This window comes from Dipodomys merriami, unplaced genomic scaffold, assembly GCF_024711535.1.
Source record: "Dipodomys merriami isolate MVZ:Mamm:240054 unplaced genomic scaffold, mDipMer1.0.p SCAF_123, whole genome shotgun sequence".
Classification (NCBI taxonomy): domain Eukaryota; kingdom Metazoa; phylum Chordata; class Mammalia; order Rodentia; family Heteromyidae; genus Dipodomys; species Dipodomys merriami.
In genome coordinates, this window is record NW_027202527.1 from 2,086,180 (window position 1) to 2,112,091 (window position 25,912).

A 25,912-nucleotide genomic window follows, 5' to 3' on the forward strand; every position below is an offset into this window, starting at 1 on the left:
TCCTCAAAGATGTTCAACACATAGAAACCCAACAATGCAAAGCTCCATCCCCCCAAAAATAGATCAAAAGGCAGGGACAGACAGACACATCACAGTCCTAACTCTCAATATTAATGGATTTATCTCCCCAATTAAGCCACACAGATTGTAGTGCTGTACTAAATCATATGATTGCCAGGTCTTCACAAACTCTCCGACACTGAATGATTGGATATCAGTCTTGTGATCTTTGAAAGGCGAAATGAGATTCTGAACTTTTTGGAAGCTATACAACAATTTGGGTCCAGAAATGGGAAAACTAACAAGATCACCACTAACTACTACAGCAGTCTCTCATCCATGCCATCTGTGGGTTATCATAATCACCAGACCACTAGACCATTCCTTTAGTTGCTTAAGAGAGAACCTCTCAATCCTATCTGCTCACAATAATCTTATGGTCTTGATGCAGAGCTGAAGAACAAGTACACTGGACTCCAAAATCTACATAGTACCAGATGGAACTTAGTCACTTGCTGCTCTGCACCCTGGCTGATGGGGGTTTCAGGTATTGCACAGGGTCGTGGGCATTTCAGGTCATTCCAAGGTGCTTCAATCCCAGGTCATGGTGGTTAAGGGGCAGGACAGGGCAGCTACTTCTCCCCCAGAGTGCTGCTAGTCCATTTGAGGGATGAGCTGGTAAGTAGCTAGGCTAAGAAGTTGTCAGTGGAGGGCTGGGAAGGTGGCTCAGTGGTAGAATGCTTGCCTTACATGCATGAGGCCCTGGGTTTGATTCCTTAGCACCACATAAGCAGAAAATAAAGCCAGAAGTGGTGCTCTGGCTCAAGTGGTAGAGTGCTAGCCTTGAGCTGAAGAGCTGAGGGATAGCACTCAGGCCCAGAGTTCAGGCCCCACGAATGGACCCCCCCCCCAAAAAAAAGAAGTTGTCAGTGGAGGAGAAATGCCTGATATGTAACTGTGCACCCTCACTGTGTGAGAAAGTCCCTCACTGTTTGAAGAGAAGCAGTTTCTACTGCCACACTCCTACTGCTGCCACCTTCCTTTGCACCAGGGGCTCCTGTTGACACCTTTAAAAGGCTGATTAGCTGTGACAAAAAAATTGGGCATTCAGAAATGAACTCTGGCTCAAGTCAAAAGAAAGGACCATTTTAAAACTCATAGGAAAAGCAGAAAGCTTAAAATTTCCTCTTTAAGCAAATTTTGGTCTTGTATCTAGCATTAAGAGAATTAAAAAAGCAACCTAACTTATGTAGCTTCTAGCAAGATGCCCTGGTACTTGGTAGCTCCAACAAACACATTTGATCATTAATACTTTATTTATTTTTATTTTTTCATTTTTTACTTTCGGGTCTGGTTGTGGGCCTGAACTCTGGGCCTGGACGCTGTCCTTCAGCTCTTCAGCTCAAGGCTAGCACTCTACCACTTGAGCCACAGTGCCACTTCTGGCTTTTTTTTTTCCTGCTTATGTGGTGCTGAGGAATCGAACCCAGGGCCTCATGCATGCAAGGCAAGCATTCTACCACTGAGCCACCTTCCCAGCCCGGATCATTAATACTTTTAAAACACAAATTAAATCATTTTTCTTCTACAGAGAATAGTTTATTCTATGTAAAAACAGTGTTTATATATTGAATGTATTTGTCATGTGACCAAAAGTTGCCTTGGAATGTCATATTTTCCAATGATGTTCATTAAATCAGACATAACCAGCACTTTCAAAGACACAAGTTAAGTATTTAAGCCAGTGCTTGAAAGCCTAGTATTTGAATGTTAGATTTAGAATTTTTCCAGAAAATCACAAAGGCATCCAGGTACAGAGAACAGTGAAAGGTTTATTGCCACCAAAGAGACCACAAGACCTCTTATCACAAGATATGAGTGAGACGAAGCCCAGGCTATTGTCTGAGGTGACCTATATACAGGAGGGGCTAAAAGGGGCTAGGAGGTGGAGACCCTTGTATAGACCAAGGGCTTCATCATGGCTGACTAGGATTGCTGCCCAAGTAGTAGGTAAGCGGCCCTGCAGCTGCCCAGATTTGTAGGTCACTCTAAGGGTCTCTTCCTGCCTTATACGTGGTAGCTGCCCCAGAGGAGTGCCATCTCAAGGCAAAGGGGTGTTGGAGGCTGATTATTTACTGTCTTTACAAAAAGGGCCTATTGTTGCCTAAAAAGGGAGCATGCTAGGCTGTGGAAGGGGGAAGGAGCATGTTAAGCTATGGGAAGGGAGCTCATTGGGCTAACAATGGTTTAGAAAATTCCCCACTTTAGCAGTTAGTAAAAGTTCTTCTGACAGTAACCATGATATTTTAGGGGCCTCAAGATAAAAATTTTATTCAATATCTGTAGGTGCTGAGGTAAAATTTAACTACAAATTTTGGCCTTGTATCTAGCATTGAGAGAATTAAAAAGGAAACCTAACATGTAGCTTCCAGCAAGATGCCCTGGTACTTGGCAGCTCCAGCATCAGCTCCTTTTCCTATTCTCCTGCCTACTGCCACCCACATCCAGGAACTAGGCTACCATATCAGCCCCATGCCAGCTTCTCCAGAGGCTCAGAGTACCCATTATGCTAGGGTAGCCATCTATGCTATGCCAGAGGGAAGAGGAATAGGAAGCCTGCTAGGAACAGTGGTTGTGGGTAGGAAAAGGAGCGAGGAGTGAGAAGGGGAAGGCTGAGGGGGAAAGGAGGAGGGAAAAAGTGGAAGAGGAGGACAGCTTGCTCCTTCTGGAGCCTTAGGGATCCTGGGAAGATTGGCTGGTGTTCCAGATTGGCCAGCTGATGCAGCAGACCATATGCACCATAGCCCCCTTTCCAATGTGCATTCCCAGTACCTCTGCTACAGCCCAGGTGGACCCTGGCAACTATGGTGGTGGACAAGGTTCATCCCTGGAGGAGCTGCTCCTGCTGCTGTGGCCTATGTCTGCTGAGGCAAGGTAGGTCTGTGCTTTCTGGATTAGGGCTGAGAGCCTACTGCAAAACAGATCTAGACTCAGGCCCCAGCATGCTTTCCATTCTGATCTCTCATCCCAGCCTTGATGGGCCTCCTGCAGCTGGTAAGCATATGACAGCCATGTTCTGGACTGGGAGAGGAAGATGGTTCCAGAGTGCTGCCAGGTCCTGCTGCCTATGACAACGACAGCAGTCAGAGGCAGAAACCTGTACTAGAGGACAACCAGCCACCAGCTCCTGCAGCAGCAGCATTGGATGTGCAGGAAACCACAGGGAGAAGGCTGTGAAATGGTCACATTGTCAACACTGCTCCTGGGGCCCATGCTGGCCCCAGTGCATAAGCTCCTCCACTGCCAGGAAGCCCCATCCAGCCTCAGTATTCTGGACCAAGGAGCAGCTCAGATTGGAGGTGGCCTTCTTATCACAGCCAGGGTGACCACGGACCCAGCCACTCACTAGGAAGGAAGAGGTTCTCTCTAGGATTGCAACTAGTGGAGAATGTGTGCTGCTTTGGGGAGAGTGGTGGGGGTAGGATTTCATGAAGACTGCAACATAAAAATCATGAATCAGGGAAATCATGAACTCAGGGAAAGCTAAGGTTGAGGACTTGGCTATATTTGAAAACTAAGGACTCAGGGACCCTGTTGAAGACAGCTCTGCATCTACCCTACTGTGCAGTGAGGAAGACTCATTTGGTGTTATATGAGTTAGCCTTACAGCAATAATGACTGCCATATGAATGTAATCAGACACAATTCCTGCTAATCTGCAGTGTGTATGTATGTGTGTGAGCATGTGTGTGTGTGTGTGTGTGTGTGTGACTGTGTCTGTGTACATGTGCGTATGTATGTACATGTGTTTTCCCATGGGAGGGTGTGCTAATATGTTCTCATGAATGGAAATACAAACTCTTATGATTATAATCAATATGAAAACTTCTTTTTCAACCTTCAGTGAATATTTACCAAGAACTTATACTGAAATTATCCTGGGAAGTAATATTGAACAAAGTCCTATATGCTTCTGAGGTATAGTGAAAAAATTCACAAAGGTTCTGGATGATGCAATGATGGAATTGATTTCTGGATTTCAGTGACATGTAAAGTGAAATAAATTATAAATAATTTGGCCTCTCTTTGGAATTTTTTATGAAATGAATGGAAATAATATTAATAAAATATTTTGCTCAACTATTTGTAACTTAGATATCTCCTAGGGAAAGCCATCTCTGAGGAAAAAGTGGATGCATAATGCTTGAGCATAAAACATGTTTATCTTCATGTCCAGACCATCACCAGTACTGAGAAACCATGAAAGCACTCATACTCTCCTGACTCTGTGAATGGCCAGGAGCTACCTGTTGAAAGCTAAAAGATCCTTGTGGGTTTCCCTTGTGTGCCTGCCTGAACTACTGTGGGCATTGCTGGGTCTATGCATGAGTACACAAAAGAAAATCCTAAGTATCATTTTCATCAATGTGGATGCCTCCCCACTCATCCTTTCTCAGAAAATTATGGCCCCCATCCACTTCCAAACTAAAGAAATCCTGTTACTGATGGGAATATAATATATGAACTCATAGCTGTCTTGTCTTGTAAGGAATTACAGCAACCTTGGGGACAGTGCTTTGCTTGTTGTTCAGTTCTAGATAAGATTACAAAAACCTGGCCAACCCCTGCATGTTACCTATATTCAAAATGTGGCATTTATATACTCTGGATCTCACTTAGGAATCTCTATGGGAGGACAATGGGAGGGGAACAGCGACTGAGTGGGGTGAAACCTATCCCATCCATAAGTCTCCTCTTAACTTGGTTCTGACCTTTGGGAGCAAGACATTCTAAACAGTCCTTCCATCCTGGGTAGGGCTATTGGAACAGCTGTGATTTACATGTCATTTTTATCCCTATCCTCCCTATAGACAGAATTCTCACAGTAGTGAATTGAAGTACAATAAGCTAAAAAGATAATACAATTTCTGTAGCCACAACCCATCGTATCTCTTTAATAGGCCTGTAATATCCCCTTGTGTAGTGACAGACATCAGATAATTAAAATATTTTTGTAGACTTACATTGTGCTGGGAGATGTCAGAAAATCAGCCCTTCTTCAGATTTCTGGGATTGTAATATTTTTCTGGGATTCCTCCTAAGCTGCCACCATTAACGTAAAGGCACAAGCCCTAAAAGCCAGTCTGCATGATCAGGTCATGCCAATTGTGAAGCAGAGGTGAGCCAGTCCACAGGCAATCTGCTCCCAAGCAGTGTGTTTTTCATAGAGCAGGCAAGACCTAGGCATAGATGTCTTTGCAACTTGACATAAGCCCTTGTCCTACTACTATAAATACAGTGAACATATCAAAGCTCATGGTTAGGAGAAAAGGCTGGATCTAGTGAAACGCAATGTCCATTCTTCAACTGGTTAACTGTCCATAAATGGCTAGGTTCTGTCTGGATTATTGAGTTGTGTCTCTTCTGGAATCATTGTCTATGAAATTTTTTGGTTCTACAATTCCTTGTTCATGGAGTAAGCACCCTAATCTGTCCTTTCTAGCTTTACTGTCCAGATAATTATCCAAGAACCTAGGGCTAAATTACTTCTTTTATGACCTTATGCATATAGATTTCAGGAGAGAAAACAGACAGCATTCCACGTTAGCCATCAGAGAAGTACTGAACTCCACCTTCTTTATTTCCTGTAACCCTAGTGTGTAAACTGAGATTATGGGTATAGTATATGAGCTTATGCTCTAGATACAGGAATTCAAGGTTAAAAATAGAAATTATTAGGGCGCTGTGGTGATGTATGGCCCAAAGTAGTGAGAATATCTAGGATGCTGTTCCTTTACTTCTCATGTGACATTTTGCCCTAACTGAGGTCTAGTGAGCCACTTCAAGATAGAATCCTGACAAATTTTCAAATTGACACATTATGCTACATATAATTTAACTAGTCCTGTGTTTCAAGTCTGTTATGAGAAAAAGACTATTAATACTGAAAACATGTTCAACCCAGTAGTAATCTCTAAGAGATTACTTGAGGCATTAAGGATGTCAGAGTGGCACTGCATACTCCATCCATAGAAAAAACACAGCAAAGCATTTATCTCCCACAGTACACGAGTGTCATAAGTTTTACAAATCAAAACATTTGCTGTTTGAAATAGCATTCTCCCTGGGTTTGTACATAGGTCTGCCCATGTTTTCCCTATGTATTTCTCCTCTTTCTGTATGTGATATATGTAAATATCCATGTGTAATATATATGTACACACATATATACATGTGTACATATATACAAATGCAAATGTTTATAAACATGTGTAAATATGCATGCGTGCTCACTGTGTACATAGATGTTTGCATGCATGTATGTGCACATACACATGTATGTTTATAGGAAATTGGTTTAAATAAGAAGAAACACTAACTCTTATGATTGTAAAGAAGAAAGCACCTGTTTTTGCAAACCTTCCAGTACCGTAAATCAATGATCTTAGTAGTTCTCAGACAGGCAAGGAATTCATGTTGCCAGAATGCCAGAGAGGACTGACTACATTTCCATTCCATATCAAGTGAAATAATCTCACATAAATCCTTTCATTATTCATTAGTGTTTGCTGTTAAACAGATAGGAAGTAAAACCTGAATTCAGTATCCATTGTATCAAGAGATCCTCTGTAGGAAGAACCTATGTTAGAAGGTGCCAAATTAACCAGGAAAGACCATAAGCCATATTAATATCCAGCTCCAGATTCTCACAAACAGTCACCAAATTTTGCTGTCATGTGTGAATGATTTTCAGAGGCCCTCAAAATACTTGTTTCTATCTATCTGAACACCTAAGGACTAAGCACCACTAGGTTACTGCTGGAGTATCCGTAGATTCAATAAACTCTGCAATGACTAAATTTTTTTTGCAATGACTATAAATTCTTACCTATGACAACTTAAGAGAAGGTGGGCAAAATCTGGGACTGTGATGAATCAAGTAACAAGGCATCATGCATAAGTAAATATCACACAGAGGGCTTATTTCATACCTGTTTTCTCTTGTATTTGGAGTTAGCAGTTCTAGAATGTGCATGTCAATTTAGAATATATTCCTGCACTGCACATTACAATTGCCCAACATCTCTCTATTCCTCACTCTAAGATGCTTGTCATGTACTTTAAGATTGTTCCCACACACACGTTATCCCGGTTCTAATATATATTGGAGTAACCTGTGCTTCATGAGTACTCAAAGAGAAAACATTTGGAAAATCGATGAGCAATGCTTCTCAAAGTCCTATGACCAATTTTCTCATAGCCAGGACTTGTATACTGATGACAACCCCTTTGTAAGGATCCTCTATAGGTAGAGAGCCGGGTGCCAGTGGTTGGAGCCTATAATCCTAAGTACGCAGTAGGCTGAGATCTGAGAACCACAGTTCAAAGCCAGCCAGGCAGGAAAGTTCATGTGCCCTTGATCTCCAATTAATAACCAGAAAAATGGAAGTGGCATGCCGTGGTTCAAGTGGTAGAGGAAAGCCTTTGAACTGAAGAGATCAGGGACAGCACCCAGGCCCAGAGTTCAAGTCCTACAACCAAGAGAAAAAAAAAAGATTCCCTGGAGAGCACCACAGTAGGCAGCAGGATCAGATGACTTCTTTGCCCTTCATTTATTTAGAGTTGAAGAAAAAAATACAGACACTCCCAAAATCGGTTACATGCCTATTGCACTCTACAGTGAAACCTAGGACTACCCAAGGCAGACAACTTATAGCAAATTTCAGGACATTACTGGTGGAAGAGGAACAGCATTCTGGAGTCCTCATGTCCAAAAATAAAACTGAGAACACCCTCATCCTCTGAAGGTGATCTTTAGTAGATCTAGTGGTGAAGATATAGTAGTGGGAAAGACAAAAGAGTGACCTAATTTGGAAAAAAGACTTGTGCTTTCTTTTCCACATACTCTTGCATAATTAATTTTCTGTTTAAATGCACACATTCCAATATCATTGGTCCTCTTCCATTAATTGCTCCTCCAATCATCCCTTCCTATTTCTAGTCCGACAGTTACAACCATGAACTTTGAACTTTCTATTCACAATCACCAACCCTTCTGGATTTCCTTCTTTGGTTTTATTCCTTTACATGTAAACAGCGTACTTTTAAAAAAAATTGCCTATTTCTCTGTTTACATTCCCCCCAAACAATTCTTGTAAACTTCATTATTTTTTCCATATATGAATATAAGGTATTTTGATCATACACAGCCAGCCCTTTTAATTTCCTTTTGCTCAACTGTCTCTCTCTTATACTTAGTTGTTTCTACATTGAAACTGAAATTCTGGTACTATTCTTTAAGTTAATTTTCTCATGTTATGTGTAAGTTAGCAATTAATTCAGACCAGAGAAGGCTTCATACTTTTATTTTGTGAAAATGCCAACAGATATGGTTACTTATACAGTGTTTTGTTCCTATTAACATAAACTAAGTAAAAGATGGTACAGTTAGGGTAAGATGGTACAGTTACGGTGGAATCCAAAATTGGAACTCTTCTGGACAAATAATGAAGTGTTAATCAAAATTAACAGCAGGAAGCTGAAATAAGTTTGGGGGGGGGAACATGAATGGAACCGAGAAATGTGGGACAATACAGTCATTAGTCATACTCAACACACATTTGGTAAAAATTAAACTATTTAACTTGAAGGTAGGTATGTGATGGGAAAAATGGGTGAGATGAGCAGAAAGGGCAACATGGCTCAAGTTGCATTTAACTTGCCAGGCTTGGTGGCTTACACCTGTAATAGTAATAACTCCTGATATTCAGGAGCAGTGTTAAGCCAGCCTGGGCAGTAAAGTCCACAAGCTTCTTATTTCCAACACACTCTTGCCTTGAGATGATAAAGGCTCAGGGCAGTGCCCAGATGCTGTGTTTAAGCCCAGAAAACACAATCACACACGAACACACATACACGAGCATGCACACAGAGATGCACGCATATTTATAGCCAGACTTATTGAACTGTAACCTCTTATATAATCTTAATAAAGCTCTTAATTAACTATTTTGACAGTTACTCTGGAATCATAACTTCTCCTTTTCAATAAACATGAACTTCAAACTTACTGCTGAATGAGATGACAAATACCACTTTAAAATGAACATAAATATACGCTCCTTCCTCTAAATGATAATATTTTAGAAAAATTCAGTTAACACAGAACAGTACTATTCTATTTTTCTGTTGGAAAATGAAATTTGGTAGGCAAGTGAAAAATTCTGTTACTCTTCTGATTCCTCTTACAAGGCTTCTACCGTAATATCCCAAACTCGCAGGAACCTCCACACCTTGAGCTACTTTTATGACTCACAAGGAGCATGGTAACCCATCTCCTTAAAAGAGGGAACACTTTCTCATCTCCCACTATATTCACGACCATGGTAATAGGTTCCACTTAGGCTGCTTGCAGAATTTTCACTTCTACTACATTCATGTTGAGAATGGCGGTTGTCATCATAACGACTGTTTCCACCATCAACCCTGGGGAATTCTTGTGTGGTTGCTGCACTATGGTAATTTTCTGGAAGATCAAATATGAAAGAGCATACTTTTGGTAACACTCTGTTGGCATCATGAGTTTTAAGTACCATATGTTTCGGAATACTGAGTTTTAATGTGATGAACTTGTCTGAAATTCTAACTGTTCACATTATCCCTGTGCCCAAAGTGCTAAATACTTGTATTCACTATGCTGTTAACAATTATCCTTAATGTAAAAAAGCATGAGACACCTTATTTAACTTTCAAATTAGAGTGATTAAAACAACACAAACACTCTCAAACTAACCACATGGTGACAATAGACGGAATGGACTCTTATCTTACCATAAGTGTCATTTCTATATGAAACTCCACTGGAATGAGACTTTCTATCATGACTTCCATCACAGCCACCATGACCGCTAAATTTAAAACAAAGCCAATAATCAATGAAAGCTTTAACAATTTCGGTGAAATGTTTAATATAATATGTAATACCTATAGCTTTTGGAAGTACGTTCATCTCGTGAACTGTAGCGACCATAATAATCATGGTATCCATATTCTCTAGGTACTCCAGCATAATCTTCCATGTCTCGAGAATTCAGGTGGTCTCCTCTTGAATAATTTAAATATAAAATTAAAAATGACAACTTTTAATTTCTGGAACACAAACAATTCTTAAAAACAAGAAAAGAAATTCCAATGTAAAAATGGCCAAAGGAGCTGAATAGACATTTCTACAAATCAGGTAATCAAAGCAAACATGAAACAATTCAGAATATAAGTAAAAGCCAATAAAAATATGAATTAATCAGATGCATTCATGCCTGTTAAAAAGCTTATAGTTTGGGATGATAGTTCACTGCTGGTAGGCAGGAATGTAAAAGAATATACTGTAAATTGGTGACTACACAACATTTTAAAAATGTTGGCCTATGGCCTATCAATTGTATTTCTACCCGAGTAAGAGAACTAAAAACAAGTACTCAAGTGTCTTATATATATCATTAACCACCTCATGGTAGAAACACCATAAGAATATGGCTAGATATGTATTATTATATACACACAATTAAATCTTACTCATCTATGTAAAATAAAGTGCTGACTTAGCTTTAACGTAGAAAGAACTTATGAACATCATATTACAAAAAAAAAAAACCATGAAGACTTAAGTAGTATTATCGCTTCCATTAGCATGGAAAACACACAGTAAGATAAGTAAATGCTTAAGTAGGTGGCAATTTCCATGCAAGGTATTATTGGCTGTGGAGTAGAAAACCTTGGTTGTACCATGCCAAATAAACTAGATTGTACATTCTAGACAATTCAACCTCAAATATATGAACTATTTAGTTATCTTACCTATCTTCAGCAGAATAAGTATCCTTTCTTGGTGATGCATAGTCATCACTCTGGAAAGAGACGGGGTTTCTTTGTGGCATGACTTCATAATTTTCTCCCCCACACAATGGCAAACCTTTAATTTAAAAATGATTACATGCAGAATTTCATGTTGATGTATAAAAGAAAATAAAATTTAAAACACTGGCATAGCCCATCACAAATATACTTAAGGTATTCCAAAATACACCCACATCTGATATTTAAATGTTAATTCCTAAATGTAATTTCTTTTGCCTTTTCTAGGTGCATAATACTTCTTTACTTCTTTTAATCACTGTCAATAGATACTACCTCACAAATTTGAACTAAATATATAATGACATTACAATGTGTTTCTCATGGTTTTTATATCTGCTAAGTTTTTTCTCATCTACTTGTTATCAGAAATATTATGTAAAATTGGGGCTGGGAAGGTGGCTCAGTGGTAGAGCACTTGCCTTGCATGCCTGAGGCCCTGGGTTCGATTCCTCAGCACCCCATTAGCAAAAAGAAAAAAGCCAAAAGTGGCGCTGTGGCTCAAGTGGTAGAGCGCTAGCCTTGAGCTGAAGAGCTGAGGGACAGCGCCCAGGCCCAGAGTTCAGGCCCCACGACCAGACCAAAAAAAAAAAAAAGAAATATTATGTAAAATTATATATGTACATATATAACATTCATTCACACATAAACATAAATATACACACATCACACATACATATTGCAATATATTGTTAAATGGAAAATATACTTAATGTATATCACCAACCATAGCTTATCAACCAAGTTGATGTGTACAGATGTGTATCTCCCATCTTCTTTAGTGTTAACTGGACTTCACTCTTTCCAAAGCAACACATTCTTCATATGTGATGAGGAATGCAGTTCCACTAAAACTGAAATTCTCTCCTAATACTCAAATATTATTATCATTCTGGTTAAAATCTTCTACCTCCTCAAAAAAAACCAAGTTCATCCATGTTCTTACCTAAACTGTCACCTATCTTTTCAAAGTACCATTTAAAGCCTCACTATATGCTTAAAGATATTTTCCTTTCTTAAATTATCAAGTACTTTGTAGAATACGTTTTGAATGCTTTATTACTATAGCAGAGACCTTAACAAATGTAGAGAAACTTCTTGATTGAAACTATGGGTTACATTCCAATATGCATCATAAACTTGAAATATGTTACAAGAAAAATAAACTTAAATATATCTAATCTGACACAGCTTACAACAGTGATTTGTGAAGAATAGTTTAGTATATCACTATTATAGTGTGATAGTAGGCTGTGGCTTGTATCCACTGCCTTGCAGCACATGAGAATACCACAGGGTGATACAGCTGGTTCAGAAAAATAAAATCAAACTTCAAGCCTCAAAGTGTAGTTTCTTTTACAGCATTGTAAAATAATAAAGAAAACAGAGCAAAACTGTTGTGCTCTCAGAAATATCCTAATGATGAAGTTTTATTGGAATGATGCTGAATAGACTACTACTAGACAATTTTTTCCCATCGCCATTGGACCTTCTTTAACTTAAAATTTAAACTCTACATTTTACTTTACACCTTTCTTTTCTTTTCCTTTAAAACTTATCTCTGCTGGTTTTTCAACTTCTGCTAGACATAACCCCTTAAAGACCATGTAGCATTCTCTACACTGTTGCTCACTAATGACTTTTTTCTTTCTAAAACATGCCAGAAGTTCTTGTTTGAATAATACTTAAAATTTTTGCTGTCTTATAGTTCTTTTGAGATGAGTGCTTCAGAGAAAGCTGAAACAAATATTCATATATTACAAAAACTAATGCTTTCAATGATGCAGAAATTTTCATTTTCTTTTCCATTCTTCTTGTTTTTCTATATGAATTGTAATACAAAGTATAATAGCAAAAAGCAATAATGTAAAACCTCCAAACTCTTACTGACTTAATTTCTATGTAAGTTAAAATATAAACTCTTCATTTCTCAGCTCAGCTCAGGAAAAGAATTTACCTATTTTCCAATTAAAATGAAATTCATAATCAAAGTTTTCATGCAAAATTCTCTACATTTATATATTAATTTGTCCTGATTTGTTTGACTCCATATTAAGATTGTGGAGTAAGATAATCTTGTTTTATGCTAATATAGTTTCTTACTTGATATTGTCAATATTATTTGAAAGCATTTATGTATGTATGTATTGTATATAATATACATATCATAATATACATATATGTGTATATATAGTTTATATGTATATATAGTATATATATACACAAATATATATGTATATGATATGTATATTATATACGATATATATGTGTATATACATGTATATATACATATACATATATGTATGTATGTATATATGTATACATATACATATATATGTATACATATATAATATACATATACATTATTATATATAAAATATATAGATAATCTATATATATTATATATTTTTCTATATATTATATTATAAATATTATATATTATCTATATTATATATAGATATATATATATATAATATATATATATATATAATATATATATATAATATATATATAATATATTATATTATATATTATCTATATTATATATAGATAATATATAATATAATATATTATATATTACATATAATATATACACACATTATTATATATATTATATATGTATATATGTATACATATACATATATACTATATATAGTATATATATACACATATATATATACATATATACTATATATGTATATTATATGCGATATAATATACAATGACTTCTAATTCATTATATAAATATATCTTTATAATATATTTTATATATATAATATACCTACTATGTCTTGTAAATATGTATAAATAATATCTTCATATATTAACTCACATTTCTGATTCCTTGAAGTAAGCTATTTAAATCAATGTTTAATCACCTAATGAGAATAAACTGGTCATGACAGTAATATTCCTTTCTACCATTTCAAAAGTCAAACACCATTAGTTTTAGCAGAACTAAAATTCAGTATCTTAAATTTGTAACTGCCAAATTATTAGTTATCTTAAGTTTTTACTAGTAATGATGTATATTTTATATATATATATATATATATATAATTTTATTTCTTCTGCTCAATCTGCATTCTTAAAAAATCACCATTTTTTGAAGTAGTGCTATGGCTCAAGTGGTAGAATACTAGCCTTGAAATGGAGAGCTGAGGGACAGCACCCAGGCCCAGAATTCAAGCCCCATGGCTGACAAAAAAATAAAATAAAATTAGGGTCTTGAGGGCTAGGAGGTGGCTCACTGGCAGAATGCTTGCCTTGCATGCATGAGGCCCTGGTTTCGATTCCCCAGCACCACATCAGCAGAAAAAGCTAGAGGTGGTGCTGTGGTTCAAGTGGTAGAGCACTAGCCTTGAGCTGACAAACCTAGTGACAACACCTTGGCCCAGAGTTCAGGCCCAAGAATAACAACAACAACAAAAAAAAAATCCGCATTTTCAGTTTTACTACTTTATTCACTGTAGGCTTTCTTTGAATCCTGTCTCCTTGAATTCTGTCTTCAAGTCATTTGGAAATTTCCATCAGCCATGGTTTGAGACTCAAATGTATGATCATGGTGATTTATGTGCTTATTTGCTTTTTGAGATTTATAGGCAACTAAACATATCTAACCACTTTGTTTCCTTTCATGCTTTTAAATTTCATTTTAAATGCCATTTAAGCCTACAATCATTCATTTCTGTTAATGACAATGTTTTAAATTAGGACTCCCCTGTTCATTTGTTCTTATTATCTACCTCTTTCAATGTGATAATTTTTGGCTAATCATAACATGGATCTTCTATATTTTCATATGCCTCACTAATTTTACCTAATCAAAGTCAATGACTCGCATGTTAGGTAGCACTATCATCTTATAAACCCACTAGATATAGAAAGATAGTTAATGGTCTTGAAGAGGAAGAATTCATGCTTTCAAAGCACTGTCACTATTCAACTATAAAAGTTTCACTTATGTCAGAGAATGAGACTAGAAAGCAGGGGAAAATGGCTTACAGATCTCACATATCCTATTAAAGGGAATAATTTTTGCCACAGCTCCACTTCCATATCAGAGAATTCTGACAGAAAATTACAGAGAAATTCTAGAACAAGAGAACTGAAAGCAATACACGTATCATGATAGTAGCTAATTGAATATTTCCTACATTAATAATCTGAAGTACTGATCTTACAATAAATTTTTTTGGGGGGGCCTGAACTCTGGGCCTGGGTGCTGTCCCTCAGCTCTTCAGCTCAAGGCTAGCACTCTACCACTTGAGCCACAGCACCACTTCTGGCTTTTTTTCTTTTTGCTTATGTGGTGCTGAGGAATCAAACCAGGGCCTCAGGCATGCAAGGCAAGCTGAGCCACCTCCCCAGCCCAATTTTTTAAATCTATAATCATTAAGTCCGTGTCATGAAGCTCAATACCTGACAAGGAAAGCAAAACTGAAGGTTCAATCAAGATACCCACATCATTCTCACCACCTGTTTTGTTTCTTGAAGGATCTCCTTCAACTGAGCTTTACCTAATTCATAAGATTCTATATTCATTCACAAGAAACTCTCTTTTTCTAGACATATAGAATATACCTTCTTCCCGCATTCTACGACTGCTTCGTACTGGAGCAGAATGATCAGATCTTTTAGGAGGAGGACCACTAGTTCTTGAAGATAGACTTCTTTTTCCTGATAAGTGCCGCCTAGAAGAACTCACGTTGAAATTAAGACTACATCTGCCATCATCTGTATTGAAATCAAATATTACTTAAGTAACCAATCTTTTAACTACCATCATTTAATTTCTATCTATAAATACTAAAAATATATGTAATCTTGAGGAATAAAGCATCATCCAACATAAAATTCAGAATTACCTGTTCTTTTCTTACTTTCTTTTTTCTAAGATTTGAGACTGGAACTGGAACTTGGAGCCTAATGCATTTTCTCATTGGCTGTGCTCTACCAAATGAAACATGCCACCTACTTCCCCTAGTATTACGTTCTATTATACAAGTCATGAAAATATCATGTTGATTAAAGTCCAAATATGCATTTCGGGAAAAAATGTTAAGCCCTTAAGAGACATTTTAAGACACATAAAGAGAACTGGAGAGTAAAGAAGCAAAATTTTGTCATGTTGAGTATGTTTAAAAGTCAGGGAGGATTAAAAACAATGTTAAATTATCACAAGAATCATTAATATGTATCTGATACTCATTTAAGTCTGGTGTACAAAAACTTTTTCTAAGCACATTGCTGATATAAACCCAAATGTCATATAATACAATTCCAAATAACATCTACAAGACAAAGAAATGATGCATAAAAATAATATACTATAGATGGAATGTATACACAATAAATCTTACATTGATAAAATCACTCTTTTATCAATTATTTCTAACTGGTAATAATGTGTACGTATGTGAAGGCCAGGTAAAACATCCTTAAAAGAAAGTATATACTCGGGCTGGGAAGGTGGCTCAGTGGTAGAGCACTTACCTTGCATGCCTGACACCCTGGGCTCGATTCCTCAGCACCACATAAGCAAAAAGAAAAATGCCGGAAGTGGCACTGTGGCTCAAGTGGTAGAGCGCTAGCCTTGGGTGAAGAGCTGAGGGACAGTGCCCAGGCTGAGAGTTCAGACCCCACAACCAGACCCCCCCAAAAAAAGAAAAGAAAATATATACTCATATGAACACATCAAGATTTAACTTTGATCCTCAAATTAAATTTGACATTAAATTTGGTTCTAAAGCTCAAAGGGAAAGATCTAAATCTATGTATTTCAACTTGGAACAAACTCTGCAATGATACTGTAGAAAGTAATTTATAGTAAATAACATCTCATTATCAAAACTAATGGCCATTTACTTGACATTTTTATAAATAAACATTTTATAAAATGTTCAACACATACATTATAATTTTTAATTTTAAGAGTGAAATTGTAAGGATTTGCTTTTTCTAGTAAGAGAAAAAGGTATCTCTGAAAATAGTATGTGATATCATTTTTTTTGCATATTCTCTTCTTAGTCACACAACACAAAAAGACTAGAGATTTAAGTCTTTCCCAAAAGCAATGGCACTTTTGAGAAACTAAAGTTCTAGTTAATTCAAAAAGTAAATCCATTCTTTAGGTTGTGTTTCAACATCCAGTCCAAATGACAAAGGAGCACAGTTATATAATTTTAAATAAGAACAAATAAATTACATAACCAATCCTTCAATATTAAATATTAGCTGGAGGATTAGGGGCATTCTTAATGACTTTTAAAGCAGAAAACTTGTTGAATTAGTAAAGGCACTTAGTATTTTGTAAACTTTTACTTTACTGTACCATTTGTACTATTTTCCTGAAAGGTAATTATGAATTTAAAAACATTTTGTGACAATAGGCATTCTTATAATACTACTAAAACGCTTAGAACAAACTTATTAGCAGTAATTTTTAACATTTTGCTCATAAGGAAATAAATGACAACTGTGTCTATATCAACCTACTAGCTTTCAATCCTAAATTTGCATATGTATATTTTAAAATATTACCAAAGGGCCTTTCACATGACGAGTGGCCTCTTGCTCTGCCACTTCCTCCTCCTCCATAGCTTAGACTTCTTTGGGTCACTTTACTTCTTGAAAGAGGTGGGTATCTCCCTCTACTACGATGGTTATAAGAGGATTTACCTGCTGGTTCTACTTTAATTTCCTTTCCATCCAAACACTGAAAAGATCAAGAATTTTTATCAATAATGCTATCTAATTTCCTTTATATTTTATGGCTATGCAAATATAATGAATTATTAAGTCAATGTTTTAAATTAACAATGGTCTTCCATCTAGAGGAAGTGTATTCATTTTCCTTCACAGTAGATAATACTACTCATAGTACCTATTCTCCTTCAGACTAATTTTACACTACTGTATTATGGTGTAACCCATGCTAATAACTGATTAAAATATTATTTGATTGAAAGATTAAATTTTTAGTTTACATAGATTGTTAGCTGTTCTTTTCCTGAAAACTGAAACAGAATAAATATGTCTTAATTTCTCTTGAACTGTCAAATTTTTCTCTATAGTTAATCAAACCAGGAACCAACTACAACTATTAGTTTCTTTTAAATATCATCATGTACACTGAAGAAAATGGTTTCAAGAACTAGTACTGACATACAGGAAGAAAATAAATTAAAATTATGAAAGATAACTGAAAAGTTAACAAGTATAGTACATAGTAAACAAAAATGCAGAAGATATTGGAAAGATAATATATTTAGCAAATAGGGCTGGAAATGTGGCTCAGCAGTACACTGCCTAGCATGCATGGGTTCAATTTGTCAGTACTACGTGAACAGAAAAAGCCCAAATGGCAAAGTGGCTCAAGTGATAGTATGCTAGCCTTGAGCAAAAAAGCCTCAGAAACAGCACCCAGGCCCTGAGATCAAGCCCCAGGTCTTTTCCGCTCTTTCTTTCTGTCTCTCACTCTGTGTGTGTGTGTGTGTGTGTGTGTGTGTGTGTGTGTGTGTGTGTGTGTGTGTGTGTGTGTGTGTGTGTGTGTGTGTGTGTGTGTGTGTGTACATTTATATATATATACAGATATATACACACATTATATAAATGCACACATAGACATATATATGTAAAATACATGAATATTTTAAAGAAACTAATTCTTATGAGTCAGATACAGAAAATAATATCTTCTAAGGACAAAGAGCAAGGGTTAAAATACAGGATGGTATATTGGGTAGAGCCTAAAGAAATATAAGAAATGCAAAAGATGTCAGAATTATGTAAGAAAAAACTAAAAGCAAATATCCCAAAACAGAGAATGACTGCATTATTAACAAAATCAAAAGTTTATGCCAATAAAAACTTTTGAAGCCAACTCCTGGTACCATAACTTGTGCTCTTGGTTACAAAGGAGTCTAGACATCTTAGAACAGACATTTAGTACCAAACAGGGCAGCAACATCCAGAAGACTATCCCAATTAATTTAAAATGTAGGATTGACTACATGTTCAAACAGAGTCACCTGTGTGAGGAAAAAGTGGAGAAAGAGTTTGGGGACCTGAGTTCATCTTGATATTGGACCAAAAACAAACAAACAAACAAAACCAAATAGGCTAGAGAGACATTATCTCTAGAATTCAAGATTCTAGACCCTGTCTTCAGCAATCACTATTATAAAATGGCTAATCATAAAAGTGACTAAATTCACTCTATGATGAATGTAAAGAATTGCAGGAGAGAAAGAATTCATCAATTTGTCCAGGTGAGTTTCCATCTAACAAAAATGATTATATATTTGAATGTAAATCTGGCTCAAACCCATCTTTTTCAAAAATTTTCTAACAGGAACTACATAATCGTTTTTTTTCCTAGAAATACATCCATGATGCTGGGCATAATCCAGCCACTCTGGTGGTCACGTGACAATGAGGAGGATTAAGAATCAGTGCAAGACCTACAGACCAAGCTAGTGTCAATTTAAGTCAGTAGGTTAGCCTGGCCAGGCAAATAAACAGTACTTTTAGCTCAAAAGATGTAACAAAAACAAGAGGCTGGAGATCTGATGCCAGAATTAGAATATGGGTAACACAATCTGAAAGGAACCATTCTTTATTTGTGTACCGCTAATCACTTCGTACATCATCTCCATAGTAATGAGGAAACAATTTTTAAAGTTGTAGAATAGTTGTTTAGCAGGCATGAACCTTGAGTTCAAACCCCCAAGCCCAAGGAGATACTCAGAAATCCTCCCATACCTTATAATAGATTTTATTTTTTCAATGTTTTTTATTCTCTTCTTTTATTTTTCCCTTGTGGCAATTTAAAGTCGTTGCTCATTTTCTGGTACTAGGCTTATAGCTCAAGACGACAGGCTCATTATGCTCATTGGGCTCAATGGTATGACCTTTACCACTTGAGACACACTTCTAGCACCAGGAATTTTGGTGGTTTTTTTCCCAGTCTAGGGGCCTGAACTTTGGGCTGTGTGCTGTCCCTCAGCTCAAGGCTAGCACTCTACCACTTGAGCCACAGCACCACTTCCAGCTTTTTCTGCTTATGTGGTGCTTAGGATTTGAACCCACTGCCTCAAACATGCAAGGCAAGCACTCTACCACTAACACACTTTCTCAACCCCTTTGTTGGTTATTTTGAGATTGAGTCTTGGTAGTTAAAGCTACAAACTTCCGGACTGCAGCCACTAATGGGACTTCAATTACAGGAATGAACCACTAATAACTTGCAAGTTATTAGTTATTATTTTAACTTTTGAAAGCTAACATCCTATCCAAAATGATGTTGGAATAGTACCATGAAACAAGTTGACTGTATATACTACATAATTTGTTTCCATCTACTTCCATTTGCTATATTTTGCTCTGGATGGTACTGGGACTTGAATTCAGGACTTCTAAGGTCTTGCTCAGCTTTTTCCCTAAATAGTGCTCTAAACCTTAGACCACCTCTGGTTTTTTTGGGGGGAGTGTGCCAACTGATGATAAGGGTGTCATGCTTTTGTTTGCGTACTTGCCTAACAAAATGGTCTGAGGATCTCAGGTGCCTAAGTGCAGAGGGTTTTAGGCATGAAGGATAGGTACATGGCTCATAACCATTTCTGAGTATACTAAAACACAAAATATCAATAGTTCAAGCTGGCAGCATATCACCTTAGAACCTGCAGAAAAAAATCAAACTATCAATATTATAAAGTGCTAAACAGAAATAGAATGTTTTTAAAGATGCTTACTTTTCCATTCATCTCTTTGGCTGCCCATTGAGCATCTGCAGGTCTTTCAAAAGTTATAAAAGCAAAGCCTCTAGACCTCTTGGTTTGCCTATGCTTCAGCAAAATAACTGCAAATACAGAAACCATTTTAATTTACATAAGTATATGGATATTAAAATCTCATGAACAATTTTTTAAAAAATATCATAGGAACAGCATTGTAATAACATTCCAAACTTTTTGTTGTTGGTCCTGGGGCTTGAACTCTGGACTTGGGCGCTATCCTGTGCTCTTCAGCTCAAGGGGAGTACTCTACCTGCGTCTGAAGCCAAAGCACCACTTTCTGTTTAGTGGTTAATGGACTTTTCTGGCTTTGACCATGATCCTCAGATCTCAGCTTCCTCAGTAGCTAAGTGTACAGGTATGAGCCACTGGTACCCTGCTCTAACTTTTTTTTAAATCCCAAAACTTTACATTTTACATTTTGACTGGTATTGCTATATCAACAACAAAAGCATTTAAACTAAGTCCATCACATTTTATGTCATGCTCTAGTTCCATAATATATTTATTATTTTCATTTTTAGTGTTATAAGATGCTTAGGGCATTACAGCAAGTCAGTGCTTTTTTTAAACATTGTCTTTATCATGCAAGTTTCAAGAAGAGGCATTTTACTTTACCTGTTTCAAAAATAAGAGACAGAGTCTAAGAATTACCTTCTTCTAAGTGTCCAAACTCACAAAAAATGCCTTCAAGATCCTTTTCAGTGGTGTCTGCACTAAGGCCTCCTACAAACAGTTTCCTAGGCTGATCAGACTCCATCCTTTTGCTGTAAGTAGCAAAAAAATATGTTTTTACATATGCTTAACACTCAAGTGAAAAAAATCTGACAAGTCAGTCCTTAATGATTCTTACCTACAATCAACAAGTTCTGTTGTTGGCCTATTAAAGTACCAAGCTTTACAAGAATACTAATAAACTTATTTCATGTAAAAATATAATTTTAATCTTTAAATATAGGGTATGTCATTAAAATATGGCATTTTCATTAAAATATGTCATTTACAAGTTTCATTACAGTATGATATAAAATATCTGTGGGATACTACAGGAAGAATAATCAAAGTAACAGAAATATACCTTTGTTTACATATTAAATGTCTTAATGAGAATTACATTCATTTACTGTTTTTGCTCACTAAACTGTAGTAACTCATTCATTACAAATTTTTATTTTCCAGTCATGGGGTTTTAACTCTGGCCTGAGAATGTACCTCAACTCTTCATGTCAAAGCTAGTGCTCTAATACTTGAGCCACAGCACCACTTTCAGTTTTGTGATGGTTAATTGGAGAGAAGAGCCTCACAGACTTTCCTGCCCTGGCTGGCTTTGAACCGAGATTCTCAGATCTCCAGATCTCAGCCTCCTAAGCATCTAGACTAATGACAGATGTACAGATAGTAAGATATTCCATCGAGGCACAGATAGTGAAAGCTTGATAAAATAAGTTTCTTTACACTATTTACACCAGAAAAGGGTCTTGAGATTTCCTTGTCCTGGGCTAGATACCCAGAACCAAGAACAGCCTAAACCACAAAACCTCCAAGTCTCCAATAGGCTGTCCTGACCCTCCGACCTTTCTTAGTTGGTCTGCAAACCTCCAAACCTCACACCTCCAAAGCTCCAACGGGGATGGCTTTTTCCTTTCTTCCTTTTCTCCTCCACTGCAGTCCTGCACTTTCCACATGCCTGGCCTGTTCTGCTCCAGGAGGCACCTCTCCACAGGCCTCTCTAGAGGAAAGTCTCTAATGGACTCCAGAGGAGGCCCCGATTGACCACCAAAGAAGCTTCTAAATGGCCCTTTGCGGCCTGCCCTCTCTGGCAAGGTTTCAAAGTAACTAACTCCACACTAACAGTTTATCCCTTATTCTCCTCTCTTCAGGACTTCCCGTTTCCTCGAGACTAAGTTTTCCTCAGGACTGCTCCCTGTTTCCTCCAGACTCTGTTTTCCTCAGGAATCTCCCTGTCTTCTCCAGACTACCCTCTCCTCAGGACCTCAGTTTTTCTTCTACTCCCACGAACCGGTCCTCCAGTCTCTGGTTTTTCTCCCACACCCCCTGGGCCTTGGATCACTCAGGCTATATACACCCAAATAAGCTCTGCCCCCCTCCCCCCCCCTATGGTTTCAAACCAACATTCATGCTCCTCCCCAAAACTGCCTCCTCTTCAATCCCAATCTGCAGTTTACCATGTGGGGCTCCATGCCCCATCACCCCCAGTAGCACGCCCTGCCGCCTTTCATCAGCAAGTCCCACCCCTTTCAGTGGCATGCCCTGCCCCTTTTAGTGGGATGTCATGCCCCTCTGACATAAGCCTCTCAATGCCCTGCTCAGTCTGGTGGCCGGGTCTGTGAAGCAGTGTGGCTTGTCTCTTTATGCACCGCCCCCTGCAGGAGGCCGGGCTACCAGGCCACACTGACTATTGGGCCCCCGCTGATTATCGGGATCCCACGGGTTATTACACTAGGATTTCAGGCAGTGCCTGACATCACTACCACCTTTTAAGGGGTATTTTTATCCTAAAATGTTAAAGAAAGGCAAGTACGGGCATGTGAACACATGTAACAGTTACTATGGTAAGGTTTGTAATAGGTGCACAAGTATCGAGTATTTTCAAATACTTTCCCTCTGTCCCCACTTATCACAGTCACCAATAAGAATTTGTTTCAGCTTTCATGTTGTGCTTGCCAACGTTCTGCACGTGCCCAGAAGAGTGCGTTATGCACAAGAGAATTCCGCCTTTACCTGCGCTGAGGTAAACAGTGAAGGTCTTTCTCGCCCTCTTAGGTATCGAATGACTAAATTAACTGACAAAGTTTAAAACGTCCAAATTTTCTCGCTTTTCTGTGAGGTGGGCGAGTTTGCTGCTAACAGGTCAGCAGTGCCAGGTTTTAGATTCAGCGTTTGACTATCCTGCCTTCCTTTTCTAATCCAGACTGTAGGTACTAAAACTGGAAGGAAACCGAGAAATAGACACGTCCGCGTGAATCAAAATGGCGTCCGGAGCTTTCGCCAGCGAGAAACTTTGCGCTAAGGAAGAAAAGTCACACAAAGCCCAACTGGCACAGAGGAGGACAAAGAGTTAAATGGAAATTGTGTTTTCTCCCCCCAACAAAAGAGGTTTTTCTGCAGTTCTTCCTCCCGGACCCCACAGAGTTTAAGCCCATCCCCCTCTGAGGAACAAACTTACGGCCGCCACCTTCCTTTTCAAGGGAGCGGACGGACGTCTTTCCAGCAATACGAAACCAAGCTCCCTCTGGTGCACACAACAACATTTTTTCACACACACACACACACGCACGCACACGCACACCTAGCGTACACGTGCATAAATGTGTCGTTTGAGGAAAGGATGTTTGGCGACGTCCGATAAAACCTGAGGTAAAAAACACTTCTGCGCTACCGCTATTTTATCTTCAGGAGAGCTGATTCCGCTTCCGACAATCTCTGCAGACGCTCACAAGTCACGTCAGTGTTGAAGTTTCCATATTCCTTACCTTCTTTCCAGAGTACTGTGTCCTGACGGCACGACACGCTTGCTCACCTCCCGAGTCAAGGCGCGAGCAAGATGGAGGGATGTGGGTTCCGGATGTAAGAGGAGGTCAGGCGGAAGTTGGCAGGGTGGAAGATCGAAACGCGAAAGGGGTGAACGAATAAGTAATTTTGGAGTGTTGCATCCATGGTGATGGAATGCAACAGTAAAAAAAAAGTCATTGTGAATTATCATATTTATTTATTGTCATTGTTTCAATAGAGCTAAATATTAACAAAGAAGCAGATTGTTTAGTACTAAGTGATATTTTAAAAGTCCTCCCCTTCATAAATACTGACATTATGTTTTCCCATTTGCCTAAGACTAAGTAAACCCCGCTCACAAAAACAAATAAACAATCGAAAGCTTGTTTCTTTTTACCATAGTCTGAAGTTTAAATTCTTGATTTTCTTATTCATTCAATGAATGTAATAATTTGACCCGTTTTTTTGTTGTTTTATTTTTAATTTGATGTTGGTCGTTGTTTCTGTACAATTACCATTGGCAGAACTCATTGACTAATACTTGGGTTCAATTTAGAACCTAACTTCCAAATCTCAGCAGCCTGAGAACCTATGATTACAAGATTGAGGTTCAACAAAGCCGTCATTATAGTTTTTATCTTTACTGTTTATCAAGAATCTCAGCCCCTTATTATGTACTTAGAATTATAATACATTATTGTGAACAATAATATGGACAATTGTACATTTATTTTTGAGTGTCAATACTATTTTTCCTTCAGAGAAATAACCCAGAAAGGAAACCATTATCAGAATGTCAATAGTTTTATGCACGACAAAGTTTTTAGAATAATGTATTTAAAATGAAAGTTACTACTCTGACTTGTTTGCCATATTTTCTTATCCAAGGTGCTTTACTAATAATGCATCCTTCCTTCAGCAGAGATGACCTGTTTTTCATGTTTAAAATGTAAATATGTACTTTATTTCACTGTGTTTTCCTTTGAGGAAATAATGTTATTTCAGTTTTTCAATTATATAGTATATTTTCACAAGATGACAACTGAGTGAAATGCAGGAAAAACTTTCTTAGAATTAATACATTATATAGTTAGTGACATGAGAGAATTGAAAATATATTATACAATATAGGATAGAGTATTTAAATATCATTTTTAAAAACCATAAAGCACTATCAATCAGTGAATAAAAGTATTTAAAATGTATTTGATACCCACCTAAATTTTAGGACTCCTATAACAGTACATATTTTCTATCTCAATTTTGCAAAATGAAAAGTCTGTAAAAACTGTAAAATTCATTTAACAGCCTTAATGATTATAACATGCTATGATGAATGCTGAGACAAACATGAAATCTATCATGTCACCATACAATTTGTTTTACACCAACATAACTTTTAGGACTCCTATAACTTAATCATGTTGATTGTAAAGAGAAAAATCCATAGTAACTATTAAGATGCATTTTCAGAATGATGTAATCTTATCTATTTCATGTGCTAATGGATATAGGTATTATAATGAAAGTAGTGAGAAATAAAATATAATCATATATGTAGCAAAAAGACTGAAAGCAGATGGGATTTAAAATGAGGACCTTGGGATATCCATGCTTTTTTTTTTGCTTCTGCTGGAGTTGGAAATGAAGTCTTTGCAGTTTCCAAGGAGACTCTCAACCACATATATAGC

General features: G+C 37.2%; 1 protein-coding gene across 1 annotated transcript; it reads right to left on the reverse strand.

Annotated features, from left to right (window-relative positions):
- Nucleotides 1-8,388: 8,388 nt before the first annotated feature.
- LOC138823794 (RNA-binding motif protein, X chromosome-like) lies at nucleotides 8,389-24,432 on the reverse strand. The gene is made up of 9 exons (XM_070017353.1): nucleotides 24,203-24,432; nucleotides 21,363-21,475; nucleotides 20,667-20,773; nucleotides 17,455-17,629; nucleotides 15,496-15,648; nucleotides 10,855-10,969; nucleotides 9,985-10,104; nucleotides 9,832-9,908; nucleotides 8,389-8,539 (listed from the first exon to the last, which is right to left on the reverse strand). The coding sequence occupies exons 1-9, from the start codon at nucleotides 24,430-24,432 to the stop codon at nucleotides 8,526-8,528; spliced, it is 1,104 nt and encodes a 367-aa protein (XP_069873454.1). The 3' UTR covers nucleotides 8,389-8,525.
- Nucleotides 24,433-25,912: the final 1,480 nt, after the last annotated feature.

Excerpts from the sequence above, each read along its gene's own strand:
- LOC138823794 (XM_070017353.1), bottom strand. The coding sequence starts at position 24,432 with ATGATAATTCACAATGACTTTTTTTTTACTGTTGCATTCCATCACCAT. Across the intron at positions 20,774-21,362 it reads GTTTGGACACTTAGAAGAAG|TTATTTTGCTGAAGCATAGG; the intron begins GTAATTCTTAGA and ends CTGTATTTGCAG. Across the intron at positions 10,105-10,854 it reads ACTTATTCTGCTGAAGATAG|AGGAGACCACCTGAATTCTC; the intron begins GTAAGATAACTA and ends AAATTATTCAAG.